Source organism: Brassica oleracea, chromosome C9 (genome assembly GCF_000695525.1).
Source record: "Brassica oleracea var. oleracea cultivar TO1000 chromosome C9, BOL, whole genome shotgun sequence".
Classification (NCBI taxonomy): domain Eukaryota; kingdom Viridiplantae; phylum Streptophyta; class Magnoliopsida; order Brassicales; family Brassicaceae; genus Brassica; species Brassica oleracea.
Window position 1 is genome coordinate 6,056,281 of NC_027756.1, and position 16,102 is coordinate 6,072,382.

General features: G+C 34.7%; 2 protein-coding genes and 1 pseudogene across 2 annotated transcripts; all 3 read right to left on the minus strand.

Moving 5' to 3' along the window:
* Nucleotides 1–958: 958 nt before the first annotated feature.
* Nucleotides 959–2,962, minus strand: LOC106316789 (1-aminocyclopropane-1-carboxylate synthase 5-like). The gene is made up of 3 exons (XM_013754659.1): nucleotides 2,602–2,962; nucleotides 2,355–2,515; nucleotides 959–2,252 (listed from the first exon to the last, which is right to left on the minus strand). The coding sequence occupies exons 1-3, from the start codon at nucleotides 2,878–2,880 to the stop codon at nucleotides 1,280–1,282; spliced, it is 1,413 nt and encodes a 470-aa protein (XP_013610113.1). The 5' UTR covers nucleotides 2,881–2,962; the 3' UTR covers nucleotides 959–1,279.
* Nucleotides 2,963–7,388: 4,426 nt separating this feature from the next.
* LOC106313371 (uncharacterized protein At3g49720-like) lies at nucleotides 7,389–9,330 on the minus strand. The gene is made up of 7 exons (XM_013751169.1): nucleotides 9,171–9,330; nucleotides 8,669–8,813; nucleotides 8,545–8,584; nucleotides 8,405–8,443; nucleotides 7,946–8,323; nucleotides 7,818–7,873; nucleotides 7,389–7,749 (listed from the first exon to the last, which is right to left on the minus strand). Exons 2-7 carry the CDS (start codon nucleotides 8,789–8,791, stop codon nucleotides 7,597–7,599), a joined length of 789 nt encoding a protein of 262 aa, XP_013606623.1. The 5' UTR covers nucleotides 8,792–8,813; nucleotides 9,171–9,330; the 3' UTR covers nucleotides 7,389–7,596.
* A 517-nt stretch (nucleotides 9,331–9,847) lies between these two features.
* Nucleotides 9,848–11,158, minus strand: LOC106315834 (annotated as a pseudogene).
* Nucleotides 11,159–16,102: the final 4,944 nt, after the last annotated feature.

Genomic DNA, 16,102 nt, shown 5'->3' on the forward strand with positions numbered 1-16,102 from the left:
TGTTCACAGAACGTCCGAGCTGATCATCTTGCAAAAGGTGCTCGATCTCGAGGTTTCTTGTTTTCCCGTGTAAACTCTCAACTTTCAGAATAGATGGCTCTAGCAGCCACCCCACCTTGAAGTTTCTTAATAATATATGGAGCTTTCGATGTAAAAAAAAAGGCTTTTAGCATCATAACCTTTGACCGGTATCTTATATAATGATTAGGCTATTATATGACACTTTATCCTGCTTTATCCCTCGGAAATAAATTACAGAAAATAAATAAAATGGTTATAATGCTTTTCTCTTTAATGATTGGAGCCTTTTAGTTTGCGAAATTATTGATTTCAGTAGCTATGATTGGAACTGTGTTGTAATGTTCAAATCTCTAATCATTGTAAATTTGTAATCACTGGACCCATGGTATTTGTTAGCATCGCTTTCGTAAGAGTCGTCATTGTATACAGTTGTAAAACGATCCAAATATATGTTTTAAATGGAGTAAAAATCGATTGTTCATCAATCATCTTGACAGCTGCTATATCACTGAAGATTTATTTGTCAATTTGTTTAATTCATTTATCAATTTGGCTTCATGGAACATTTTGAACAAAGAGATCATGCTCTCTTCCTCGATTTACATAAAAGACGTCTCCTTTGACTTTCCTAATTTGCTTCCTCGGTTAACCAATTTCCGCCATTGCAAATTTGCAATATAAGCTGTATTAATCAGCTAACTAACGTTCTAAATTATATGCCTCCTTGATATACGCCTACTAACGTCCTTAACTAACGTTAACGATCATCATAGACTTATAGCCAAAGGTGATTGATTGCATGTCAACCGATTCAGAAATTAACCCAAATTAAGGAAACACATTTTTTCTTCACGATGGAGAAACACATATATATTTACAAATTCAAATATAATATATATTAAGTAGAGTGAATTACACAATACTCGCAAACATTTTATTAAAATTACAACAGGAAATAATATATATAGCCACTGCAAGTCCACATTCGGACTGAGTGCATTTTAGACACGTATCACAACACTTATAGTAAAGTTTCAAAAAAGAAAACAACACTTAGAGCAACAAGGTTACACCCGAAAAAATGCATTAAAACTCACCCCAAACATTTATGAAAATTACACATATATAATGATATTATAGATACCTTGGAAATAAAAATACTTCCAAAATATAAAAAAAAATGAAGTAAATAAAGAAGAAGAAAACAACCTTGAAGTTTTTTTCTTTTGTCGTCTCAAACTCAGGGAGATGAATAGTTTCATCGCTCATCAGGTACACGGTCTGACCATGAAACCCGGAAAACCCAGTTAGAGACTGTCTTCTTCCTCAAGCTCTTGAGCCTCTCATGGCTTTTTCTTGATATCATCCGTCCACAGTCTGTAGACTCCACGAACGTTTTGAGCCTCTTCAAGGCCAAATCGAGTGTATCCTCGCTCATATTAGCGAAACAAACCCTAAACCAACCCGGTTCAGTGCAGTGACAAGACGAACCGGGCGAGATGTTTAGTTTCACGTTGTAAACAATCTTTTTCCAGAGGTCAAGCTCTGCTTCGAATGTGTTCGTGTCCAAGAGGTGTCTCATGTCGACCCAACAGAACAAACCCGCGTTGCTTCTCAGGGAAGTAATCCCCGATGACTCAAGACCAGACACTAGGCGTTTCTGTCTTGACCTGAGCCGTTTCTGGTTCTCCTCGAGGTATTGGCTTGTGAACTTCTTGTCCGAGAGCAATGCAGAGAGAAGGTACTGAGTCTGAGAAGAGACAAGACCGAAACTCGACATTTTCGTCGCAGCGGAAACGATCATTTCATCGTTGGAGTAGATAGCTCCCACGCGGAAACCAGGAAGCCCTAGATCTTTGGAAAGGCTATAAACGATGTGGACTCTTTTAGAAACCTCGGTGTTTCCGAGTTTCTTGTCTTGCAAGACGTCCATTACGCTTATGAACTGTTCAAACCCGAACATAGTGCCTGAGTAGATCTCGTCGCTGATGAGATGAATGTTCTTGGAAGTGATGAAGTCAACGAGAAGATTGAGCTCACGTCTGGTCAACGCAGTGCCTAGTGGGTTAGATGGGTTCGTGACAAGAACTCCTTTGACTTTGAGATCAAGTTTAAGGGCTTGTTGGTAAGCTTGTTGTAGAGCTGATTCAGTGATCTGAAAGCCATTGGAGCTTGAGCAGTGGATTGGTACAATCTCAGCTCCGGTTCTCCATTTAAGATCTCTATCAAATCTGTAATATTCATTAAAAAACCAAAACGTAAGCAGCGAGTTTTCATGAGTTTGCTTGGGATCCAAGTAAAGTGAGACTAGGGTTATTATAATTGTAACTTACCCAGGATAGTAAGGAGTAGGCAAAAGGAAAGCATCACCAGGCTCAGCGAGACAGAACATGAGAGTCTCGTTCGCAGAGGTCGAACCAGCGGCTAACACAATCTTTTTGGGATCGAAAGTGACTCTGTTTCCTCTTATCTCTTCCATGAACTCAGCCATGGCCTATAAAAATAAATATGTTCACGAGAATTGAGAAAATGATTTATTACTTGTTATACAAGTATTAGGTTAAAACAAATGAAGCTTACTTTTTTGAATTCAGGCATGCCGTGATAGTCTTGAAAGAGAGCAAGCTCTCTGAAAATGGACTGACCGTTCCTCTTGAGACTAGCTGCGTCCTGGTTCTTAGCTAGCCATGACTCGATGAGATCAAAACATAGCTGATTTTCAGCAAGACCCATCTGGATCATCCCATTAGGGTTCTTCATCTCATCGTAAGGATTCTTCTCGTACTCTTCCCATCCCAAGAAGTAGGATGAGTCTTGTCCATGACCATTGCTTGTCACTTTTGTCGAAAGCTGTTTCATTTTTCTGATTTTAGGTCGCAAGATTTTGGTCGAAGAGAGAAATAATGTCAGAAGAGAGTGTAGAGAGAATAATAGATTTTGAACTTAGGGTTTAAGAAGGGTAAGAGTGAGATATGTTTTGAGAAGCAATGGGTATGTTAAGAGATATATATAGATGACAACAGAATCACAAACCGTGAGACTTTTTACGTAGTTTTAGTAAATGTTGCAATAGCATCATTAACGCATGGTTCTTAATACAAGGTTCTTAGCAGAATATAAGAACCTGACTCTTAATTTTTAACTGAAAAAGTTAAGAGTCGGCTCTTAAATCTCTTATTTAAGAGCCGACTCTTAGTATTTTCAGTTAAAAGTTAAGAGTCGGGTTCTTATATTCTGCTAAGAACCATCTGGTAAGAAACCTTGCGTTAATGATGTTCTTAAGACATGTGAAGCAACCTTTTTTTATTGTATTTTAATACGTCGCTAATAATCAGTCAGCTATTATTTGCTGAGAATAATTATTGAATACATTGCAAATAGCGCTTTATACTATGTGTTGTGTTATCCATCATTGAACTTCCATTTATTATTGCATTCACACATACATCAATAAATCTTAGTATTTTTTTTTTTTTGAAAGAAAAAGTTTAATCTAGTATTGTATGCTTTCAAAAGCTTCCAATTCTGTATACATACAAATTGACCAAATTTTGAGCTTATTTGTTCGTTTCCTAGGATTTGAGTATATTAAATAACAATTTTATAAATTAATCGGGATAAGAAAGGAAAAATATCGTTGTGGACTTATTAAATAATGGTATTTTAGTGTCGTTAAATGATTAGCCTTTACGCGTTTCCGTCACCGCCGGACCGTCCCTTGTTATGACCATATCCCTTTAGAGACTAAACATGGCAATTAGAAATCACTATTTATACAAAAGCTGTGACATTATACGAAATTATCTTATCAGAAACTGTAACTTAGACTTATATAATATTTAATAAAATAAGATTAGAATGGTAAACGCAAAACTGGAAAACAAGCAAAATGAAATTCAAGAACAAAGAAAAACGAAGAGAGACAAGTGGGGATCCAATGTAATGCCATACCGACATCAAATCGCTTAAGAAATTGTATTGGCTCACTAAATTGATCTTGTATACGTATGTATACATTTATACTTTTATTTATACGAAAGGTGGTATATGCTCCCTAAACTCTAGTAGTCCCATGTGTTGGTCCGCCATTAATTTTTTTGTTCGTCTCTTTCTCCACTCATTTACGACAACATATTCAATGGGAACATTTTCATGCAAATTTAAGTTTTTACTTACCATGTGGTAATATCGCCAAGAGACTAACAATAATCAATATATGTAATAAATTATAATGTACATCGATCTCAATTTCAATAGAGGTACAGAATAAATCATGACGTTTTATGTTGTCAAAAAAAATGATGACGTTTCATCATAAATATGATTCCCAGTTGGAGTAAAATCATGGAGTTTTATGTACATGTTGAGCCAATTATATTCGCATACTTTGATAATCAATGAATTTGATGATTCCAGATGATAATCATGGGAAAATAAGACGACTATTACAGAATAAAAGTTCTACTAACTTGAATGATGAATATATCTGCATATAGATGTATATAATATTTATGAAACTATTTTCATTCTGAATATATAAAATTTTAAAATATGAAGAACAAAAATAGATGGAAATTTTTTATCATATATTTTGAATGATTTCATTTAAACATGGGATAATAAAAGAGTTATCTATTTACCCGGACATAGATTAATGATTAATAACTTACTTAATATTTAATCAATCCAGTTGAGTTATATTAATCAGCAAAATCAAGTGGACAAAATCAAAGCCAGTGGTGGTAGCCGTTGGTTTATAAGTTGTTGCTTATGCCCCCCAGATTTTTAGGCGACGTTTTCCGATTTAAGTTTGACCTCCAACTACCAACCAACTTAACTGGAATATTATTTGGTAGGTAATAGTCTAGTAGTATAACTTTTTCTCTAAAATAACAAAAGTTGACGTCAGAAAACTGATATTATTTCACACCCCATTTTGGTTTTTAAAATAATTAATTAGACGTTGTGATTTTCTCAGATTATTTTTCAAGATTTTATAAAGCTCAAATTGATTTAATTGGTGCGACCAAAATGGGTCCTCAAATAACAGCCCTTAATAATGATAAAATGCAAAACGACTCATTGAAAATACTCAATATATAGCATGTGAAATCATCATACCGATGAAGATGAAGCCATATATTTCGGTATTCATCATCTTGATTGCCTTTTCTGAAACAACCAAAAGATATCATATCAATTCATAAATGCAATCACATAATTAATACCACAGAACAATTTTAGATTCTGTATTTTGAAGGATCAAGATAGAACACCACATTTGTATTTTTTTTATCATAAAAAGTAGAGTTATTTTATCCCCTATCTTATGAGTTATTCGAAGAAAGGAAATAGATAAATATAAAAAGGATCCAAATAGCAACTGTAGTTTGGTACCATTACTTTATACCAAGATAGCATATTCTCAAGAATTGCTTTTAATGAAACTCATATTTTAATCAAAACAAGTACAACAAATTATTGTTGAACAAATCCTACTACGCTATTTTAATAAATACAAACGATACTATTTCTAAAAAAAATTGGATATGTCTGAGCCGTAAGTATATGGAAATATTTTAAAATTTGGTCATATATAGCTAAAGATATTAGAAAACAAACGATGTATACATTTTTATTGTTTTTTTGAAAAATATACATTTTTATTGTTACTAAATATGTTTTTATAAAATCATAGAGGAGGGGGTAGAGACGTGAGGGGAAGCACATGGAGATGCAGTAGAAATAGGGTTTAAGAATGCATGTGAAAAGTGTAGGTTATAAGACCCTACCCACCCCAAATCCTTTAATCAAACAAAAACATTTTGTGACAACCATCGTGATCTTTGTTTTTCCATTTTTGTTTTTTTTTTGTTTTTTTTTCGTCTATCCATCTAAACTGGATCAAGTGGATGGGTAGACGACGACAAAAAAAACACTATTCATGTTCCAAAATTTGTAAAAATGGGTCCCATTAAACACTCTTTAGAACCTGATATGTATTATGCATTTTTTCGTGAGAAATTTTCCAGTATTGACCTAAAAAAATTTTTGTCACAAATATAGATCTTAAAAATAAAAATAACCAAAATAGACTTAAATGTTTTATCAAAGAAGTAAATATACACTTATATCTCTAGGATTAATTAATCTAGACATTATGGTTTAGAGTTAAGGTGTGGAGTTTAGGGTTTAAAATTTAGAGTTTGGGGTTTAGGTATTAGGGTTTAGAGTTGAGGAGTTGGGTGCAAGGGGGGTGTATTGAATCTGAAATTTGAAGTAATTTGAATTCTAATGAGTTTGTAGATGATTGAATTAGAGAATTTGGTGTGATTTTTTTGTTAAAAAAACTCTAGAATCTCATCTAAAACAGTGACATTTGGATTTTTATTTTTATAACCAAAGGACTCCGCTTAAACATTCTATAAACAATTAAAGTACTCTAAAATCTCCAACTTAAATTTTGTTCAATAACAGTGGATTTCAGAGTGTTTTATGAAATGACAAGTTCAATAACATTGGATTTTTACGTGTTTTTTAAAATCCACGTTTGAATAACAGCGGATTTGTTATTTTAATACAAATCACTTGAAACTCTTAGTTGAATACACCGCCCCAAGAGTTATAAAAAAATTCATGGAACATGAATAGTGGTTGCTTTTTACATGTTTTATAAAAGTTTTGTCTATCCTCTATACAAATGTGATATATATATATATGTATGATCATATCAAAGCCAATAATAATTCAGATAAAAACTTTGATAAAATACAACTCCCACCTGCATTGGATACCAAGTTAACAAACAGTAAGGTCAACTTATGTTTATGTCTTTATACCAGTCTGTGTTTGTCCCTCCCCTCTCGTTTTCCATGTTTTTATCCCATGCTGTATTTTTGTTCATTAGTATATTTTTGGACAGATAGTTCAACTTTTGTAACCTAATAAAGATTGGATACAAATGGAATATGATTCATTTAGCAGCTATATATATCATAAGGTTAGCATGTGTAGTTCAGGCCGGCCCTGAAATGTCCAGGCTGTGTTTAGGCTCAAGTCAACAGATAAACCCCAACCTGATGTGTATCTTCGTATGAGAATGCCTAATGAAACGTGGGTGGGTCATTCTTACGCTGCTCATACATCATACATATCAAATAATCTAGTAACTTATGGATTTTAATATTGGGCCTGGTTTGTATAGCCAAATCAAATAGAGAGAGGAAACCAGGCAGGCATCTTCTTGATTTGTAGAGCTGTATCTAGCCTCTAATCTTAGCATCCCCTACTGTCTACGTGAGTGTATCAATTACTGATATATATAATGATCTCAACATAATAATATTCTTTTTTTGTCAAAAACAAAATAATATTCATAATTGATTTTGATAAACTTGATTATCTGATAATGTCATAGCTTAAATGAAACAAATGCAGGCTAACTTATTAAATTGTTGAGACTGTTACAACTCTGTGGAACTTTGTGTTTCTTTCTATAGAGGGAATAAGGCATATAACATAGAGGAGACATATCTGGTCTGATGCTTTTTCAAGACCAGTAATAACAATAATGTTCTAATGTAATGGTTTGAGGTGGAAGACTTGACAAGCTGGTGTGTATGAAATCTTGGAAGCTGCTTTTTCGAATTTCTTGCTCGCTGCTTCGTTTTCCTCTAGATTCGTCTGTGAGAAGAAACGGTTCCACCACGACGAGCTACGCATTTTAGCCTGCAAAAACCGCCAAATTGCATCAAGTTCACCCAAACTATCATTCATGAGAAGAACATGGAACTTACTGGTCGTCCAAACTTCGACAACTCTGCAACTTTAGCCTTTTGCTTACCAGGATTACCTATAATTGATGAAAGTTAGAATGGATACACATCTCTTTGGATACTTTCTGAAAGCCTGTGTTTTTAGTTACCTGCAAAGAGAAGGAGACCATCTGAAGCAACACGTGCAAGTTCAGGAACGGTCTTGTTCAAATACTTGGGTGAGAGGTAGTCCAGAGCATCCGAGACGATGACAAGAGAAAACGACTTTGACCGGTAAGGGAGAGGGAACTTGATGTCAGCAACACGCACAAGGCCTTTATGCAAAAGACTTTTGCAGTGAGAGTCTGCATCCTCTACATCGTACGGCTCAACACCCCATGCTTCAGTCTCTTCCTCCTTCAACAGAGTGGAAACCACAGAGCATGTCTCAGGACCCACGTGCAAGACTTTCCGCATGCTATCTCCGTACGCAATCTTGAGAAGAGGAATGGCTCTCTGAACTTCCGATGTGCAAGAAGAATAGTCACCTGTAGAAAAAAAGTTGTTAGACAAATCCATTCGACAGTTAACGCCACATGCATATTGTCGAATGGGAGACAAGGAAGTACCTGTGATCTTGCTGACTTCTCTGATACTTTTAAACATACCTGTTAATATATACATGATTCTGCAATTAGAGGGGATTTCAAGTGGTAAGCAATCACAAGCAAAAACGTAAAAGGGGTTGAAGAGAAAGAGAAAACAAAACCTGGACCACTGAAAGCATAACCAATGAGAAGGCATGCTCCCTGTTAATAAAAGAGAAAGGATTACACTTTGTATCATATGAAACAAGAATCACTTACAAGGAAGCAGGAGATGAGGATTCAAACCACGAGAACAAGGCAAATAGATAAGAGAGGAGATGAGCGTGACTTTGAGTGCAAAGCTCCTACAAAAGGGAAGCTTCCACTATCTCCCACACGCCTCGTCGAACCTACTTGCCTTCTTGACATGACTCAAAGCTTTTCTTTAGTCCTTCAAATCATAACAAGATAAATAAATACACAAACCAATAATTAGTCAATAGAACCACAAAGATAAACGCCACTCGTTTAGCTCTATACAACAATCAATATGGAATCAATTTAAAAAATACAGATCCATGACAAAAAAAATAAAAATTATAATCCCCAATCTGGAATGCAAATTACCAGCTTTTTCGTTGTACCATTTCAACAATAATAATAGCAATTAATCCACTGTGATAGTAAAAATGTTATACATGAATAATCTATTAGAGACGCCAAACTAACTAACAATTGAATCCGATATAGATCCACGGAACAATTGAATCCAAAACCAATCAATGAAGGAAATGTATAACTAACATACCTTGAATCGACGATGTTGGGATCCAAAGATCTCAGATCCGAGAATGTTCGTTCGTTCGTGTGTGAAAGCCTTTTAGCTAGAAAGATGATAAATTTACTAGCGGAGAGCTTCCTCTATCACACAGTGTTATTGTCAAGTAGCATCACGTCATAATAAAAGAGAAAAAGGAAGCGAGAGTGCTTACTCTTAATACGCCGTCGTTTCTGTTCTGCGCATTTAACTAACAATTATAGACTTCTTGCCGTTTCCCGCCGACACTTGCAAGTTGTGCAAGTTTGTTGGGCCTTTGCCAGATACTGTGTGGGCTTTTTAATCTGTGCTACTGCATGCATAAGATTTTTTTGATAATGGTTTTCCGAAAGGTTTCGTTTTTACTAAGAGCAGAGCAGGCCCGTCAACTTATAAGGCCGACCGGCCCCAAGCTGGGTCCAGTTATATTCTTTTGTAGAGTTCTAACGTTCCAGATAGAAATCTATTTTTGCCTTTCGATGATCACTGGATGACGTATTGATGTCGGGCGGTTCTTTGACTGGACTATCCACCAGCATACATCCAACAAAGCAGTACATGTCAAGTGTCCTGTAATGGTCCCGACCCAATCCCTCGCCAATTACAGTTTACAAATCAAAGTTTCATGCCATAATAGAGTACAAGTGTAAGACAACATATACTCCGTATCCCATAAAAACCAGTCTTGCCTTTTTTGTTAATTACAAATCACATTTCTTTTAGGATAAGTTAACTAATACAAGGAGAAATTCCAAAAGATGAACAAGATTAGAGCATTAAATTCTCATTATAAATTCCCTATTTTGTATCTTTCGTTTTCTTTGTTAATTAAAAGATTTTTTTTTTTTAAAACTAAATAAAATATGTGGTTAAACCACAATTAATAAGATGATTAGTAATCAGGCATGGAGTGACTAATCTTCCCTTCTTCTTCCTCCATCTTCTTCTCCGTGACCTTCAACCATATACACACCCCCGTGAAGCTAACCACCAAGCTCGCGACTCCACTCCCAAGCCCAATCCCAACGATCGCCATCACCGACAGCCCCTTGCTCTTCATCTCCCCCAACGGGTACCCATACAGCTTCTTGTTCCCGGCGAACGAGCTCGAATTGAACCTCGGCGAGTTTCCGTTACGCGTCCCCAGATTCGCCGGGATCTGACCTGACAGCTTGTTGTTCGACACGTCGAACGCCGACAGCCTCGCGAGGGTTCCCAGCTGCTGCGGGATCACGCCGGAGAGTCCGTTACCGTGGAGATCGATGACGTTGAGGAACGAGCACCGGGCGAGCTGAGGCGAGATTTCGCCGGAGAGGCGGTTGGAGGAGAGGTTGAGAACCGCGAGGTTGGATAAGGACTGAATCGCCGGCGGGATCTCGCCGGAGATCTGGTTGGAGGATAGATCTGGAGAGGAGCGGGGAGATGGAGCCGCGGAGGGAGAGGTTTGTTAGGGAGAGTTTGTAGACTCTGCCGTTGTTGCAGGTGACGCCGTGGAGATAGGAGTCGAAGCCGGGGCATGGGTTGGAGAAGAAGGGTTTGGTCCAGTTGTGGAGATTGTTCGCCGGATCTTCTAAGCTTTTATGGAGATTCGCGAGGCACGCCTCGTCATTTGGGTCACCGGAAGCTGAACGCCGCGCTGTTTCGAAAGTCAGGAGGAAGAGTAAGATTAACCGGTAGCTAAACCGGTGGTGATTCGCCGGCATTGGATTTTTTTCAAATAGGTTGAAAAGGATGAAGATTTTCACGTTAGTGTTTAATCAGAAATTAATTAAAGAAAAACGAATAAAAGTAAGCTGAGAGGAGACTGAAAACGTATCGCTGGGGAAATATTTTTTGCTTGTGAGAGTAGTGATCGTCTTTCGGCCGGGTATTAATGCGTACGTTAGAAGAGCTTCGGTCCGTGCGCACTATAGGGATTATATATGTGCGTATTCTCCTCTCCATTTATTAGGAATAAAATAAGGAAAATGTAGTAAACAATACATGAATAACTTACTAAAAAAATCCAAAACAAATGATTTAACTCTTTTACTTGCATCCAAAATGAATAAAACTCCAATTTTTTTAAGAACAAAAAACTCCAACTAATTTAGCTATGTGTTTCGTCAACTTTTAAATTGCTACTAACATAAGTTTGATTAACAATTTTTTTATATACCTTGATGACCAAAAATAAATAAAAAATTATATATATAATATATAGGCCTGGGCGTATAATATATAGGTCTATGCGTTTTTAACTCAACCCGAAGTACCGACCTTAACCAGAATCAGAAAAATCGAAACCGAATCCGAACTGTTTTACAAAAATATCCGAATGGGACTTATGAGCTTACTACTTTGGACTTTGGTTATAACCCGAACCGAACCGAAATCCGAATTAGTATCCGAAGATATCTGAAATTAGTTAAATATGTTAATGTTTTTATATATATTAAGGTGATTTAGATATTTTAGAGTATTCAAAATATTTTTGTAGTTTGTTTTATTTGTTATTTTGAATACTTTTTAGTTAATTTAGATAGTTTAACTAATTTTAATTAGATTTGTAAATAATTTATATATTTTGAAAAAAATTTGGTCAATTTTTGAGGTTTTTAAAAATATATTTTTGTACGATTTTAAACATTGGTTAAATCCGATCCGAACCGAACCCGGAAGAAACTGAACCGAACCCGATCCGATAATTAGAAGCATAAGACCGAAAATCCGAATTACCCGGACCGAAATCGAATGGACCACCGAACGCCCAAGCCTATAATATATATATATATATATATATATATATATATGTTTGTGTTTACATAAAAGTATGAGATTTAAATGGTTTGTTTGTGAATTAGAGTGTTTGATATATTTGTAAGTAAATGTTCTATTTGTTAATTTTCTCAATTTATCTAAGAACGATTATTTTATACACGTTAGTCACTTTCAAAAATGTGTGTTATCATCGTTTTAAGCATTTAAAAACGTTATAGGATATAGACCAAGGTTTCATGCTTAGTCATGTCACACCGCATTTCGAAATTTAATTCTATTTGTTTGACTGTATTATGAGACGTAGGGTATTAGGTACGGTATTATTTTAATCGGAGCGTCAACAAGTATAATTCGACAAAAAAAAAAAAAAAAGTATAATTCGACAAGGCTCTCTGTATTTTCCTATATGAATAATTAAATATGAGATTTTTTTGGTAAAGTATATTTATATCACTAGGTAGGTTCGCCAGTAGGGCGGGGTATACTTTATTTATGATCTTGATTTTTATTTTTTTTATGATTTGATAGTTTGTGTTTTAAATTTGTATTTAGAAGAGATTCGTATCTATTAGAATGATGAAGAATATTATAATTATTTTAGTTAAATGTTTCAATTACCAATTGTTTTAGATTCAAAAGGTTGGTTTTATATTTTTGTTAATCCTTATTTACGTAGATTTGTATACGTATAATAATAATATTGTGATTCTCTGAATGGTTTTTTTCTAATTAATTTGTACAGTATAATTACTTGATTTTGTTTGTTTTCTTTTATGTCATCAATTATTAGTATGTTTTCTTTGTTAAGCCTTTATACAAAAAATGTTTTCTTTGTAGAGTTGTTGTCTATTGTGGCACTCATCTGGACTTTTTAACTTTTCACTTTAATTTCAAAGTTCAGGTGTGTAGTGTCATTTTGCTTTATTGAGGAGTGTTTTGATTCTTTAATGATATTATGATAGTAATATGTATGATATTTTTACTGTCTAATTCACGAATTATTGTAACTTTTTAGGAAAAATTATATTTTCATCAAGTACTAATCATTAATTTTTAATTTTTATTATCTTCTTGTTAATTTTTCTAAAGTTGAGTTTGGTAACTACATAAAAAATTATTCATAATTTTTCTTTTAAATAAAATAAAGTAATTTGGTTGGGATTTAGTGATATGTGAAAAAGTGATAACATAAATACATTTTATTTCTTGCTTTATTTTATTATGAAAATTTTGCAATTTATTCATGAAACCTATATATTTTTAGGATTAGACTATTTCCAATTTATTCCCTTATTTTTTTCTCTAAAATAGTAGAACTCTATAATAGAGATGAATTGGTCTCCAATGTATTTCTCTATTTTTTTCTCTAAAAAGGAATATTCTTGATATATTATTTTTCAATTTTACAAATAATACTTTTTATTTGTGAAAGTTAAAAACTGACCCAATTTATTTTAAAATTTTATAAAATTATGATATTATTTAAACTAAATATTTAGAAACTATTATGTAAATAAAAATATTATTTGATTCATATGAAAAGTGTATTTCTCTAAAAATGTTTTATTTTTGGTTTTAATTATTAGATTGAAAAGTTAAAGGACACTTTGTAAAAAAATACGCCTTTATTATAGGGGATGCTATTTCTTTCTCTAAATATAGAGGTTAAAATAGCAATCTCTATTTTTTTATAAGAAATAGAGGTGAGTTGAAATGAATTTTCCTCTACTATATCATTTAGAGTCAAAAATAGCAAAAATATTGTTTATATTATGTAGCATCACTAAATATTAACTAATCTATTTTATATCTTATTATCTATAAACTTTTTTAAGAAAAAAAATCTATTTTGATTATGTATTAATTATAAGTTATTGTTTTATATCATTTCTTTTTCTAGGCTAACCCTAAATTTGGTAGTCAAAAAGGAAAAAAATCTTTAAGATTTATTATATTTTTTTGTATGTATAAATCTAATGAAATGTAGAAAGATTAATAGCGTAAATTGATTTATCTTTTTGTTCCAATGAATTTGTTTATCATATTCTTGAATTTGTTTATCAGATTCTTGAATTTGTTTATTTTAAGATTATATTATATATTTCACTAAATGATTATTTGTTAACAAAAAGACCAATGTCATAATTTGTTTTTTGATTTAAAACAAAATATTAATTAAAATGATTTAGGGGTTTTATTTTTTTTTGTTAACATATTTAGTTTAAACAATAAAAAGATGAAAATTTTAAAACCATTAACTAATATTTAATAAATTATGACAAAAGTGTTAAGTTTATAAACAACTTGATAAGGTGTCAAAAGAAGAAAAAACTATATTTTATATGTATATAAATAAATATACTAAACTAATGAATACTGATGAAGTGGGTTTATTTTTGGTAGACATAAAGATTTATATTTGTTTGAAAGACTACGTAGCACCTTCTGTAAGACTACGTAGCACCTTCTGAATAAGCTCGTTGTGGAGCTGCAGTTTTTGTAACACTTGCTTATGTTTTCTCCGCAGTTTCCTAATTTCCACTTCAAGTTGGTTTGCTCGACCTTCTAGGGTATCGGCTTCCTTCTTAGCTGCCAGATACTCTGCCGCTCTCTGCCTCTCCTTGTCGAGCAACTTGTTTAACTGGCCCTGGTCTGCTCTAAGACATGATAGCTACATAGGTGAACCAGGTAAGCTAGAATTAGAGAAAATATGTGACATTGATGAAGAACAGTGTCAGGGATCATAGAAAACATGGGCCTCTAGAACAATGATCATTGATAAGGTTTGGAGAGGCGTTCATTCACAGAGCACTCTAGCTCTTCAGCGGTGGCATCTTTAGACGATGAACTGTGATGGGTTCCCGGTTAGTGAGAATTAAGAATCAAACGGTGATTTTAGAATTAGTAAGACAACCTTCCCATCTAGAAGTAGCAAGTCAAGACCCACGAACTCCCCCACTTTCCTTCACTCTCCGGGCCTCCCAGTAGCAAAGATGAGGCGCCACAACAGTTTTCATACAACGACCAGACTTCAGCTCAGAAATAAGCAGTTCAGAATTTGTCATCGTCGTAACAATGGTTTAAAAAGAAACTAAAGCAAAGATGTTAAGAAGCGATGAGATTTGTTGATGCTTTCATCCCTATATATAAGATCAGAAACCTAGAAGAGGAAATAAAGGGAAATTAAGTAGGACGTAGTGGGTTTCATGGATAGGAGGAAATAATGGCCATGTTCGTTTATGTGTCGTGCGACCTGCGACCTGCGACTAAGATTACGTTCGTTTACGTGTCGCGCGACCTGCGACTTGCGACATGCGACTAAACCTGCGATCTGCGACTAAAACTATGTTCGTTTACGTGTCGCGCGATCTGCGACTAGTTGCGCGATCAAAATTTTCTTAATTTCTAGTCGCTGTTTTTTCGGGCGACTTGAATGAGAACCCGCGACTGGTCGTGCGATCAGTCGCGCGACATCAAAACGAACAACAACTTGCGACATACGACCAATCGCAGATCGCATGTTACGCGACATCAAAGCGAACAACAACCTGCGACCTGCGATCAGTCGCAGATCGCATGTCGCAGGTCGCGCGATAGGTAAACGAACAGAGCCAATGAGAAGAATTATTGCTTTGTGTGAATGCAAAGTGAAGCGTTTCAATTGAGGTTTTGCAAATTCGGCTAGAGTTAGGTAACTGATTCGACGACGACGACGGTAAGAGATGAGGTAACTTTTTGGGCTTAGAAGAGCAGAAAGCCCACAAAATTGTAAGAAAAGCCAGGAAACATACAAAACGCACGGAAACAATAGAAGAAGATTAAATGAAACGCAGAGTATCGTTGGCCAGGACACGTGTCGATCTCTCAAGAGCCAAATTTGTGACGTGGAATCATATGTGGCATACCCTAAGAGTAAAAGAACTCTTCTTTTCTGGGTTCTTATTAGAACGAAGATTGATATCTTCTATACCAATCATTAGGCCTAAGACTTATTATCCGAGATCCGGATTCGATCCGAGATCCGCTCCGGATCCGCTCCGAAAATAGGATATCCGGGGTGCCCGGATCCGAATCCGGATAGTAAAATCTTGGATCCGTCCAAACCGGATCCGGATCCGGATATCTTAATTTTTAGGTCCGGATCCGGATCCGTACTTTTAAAA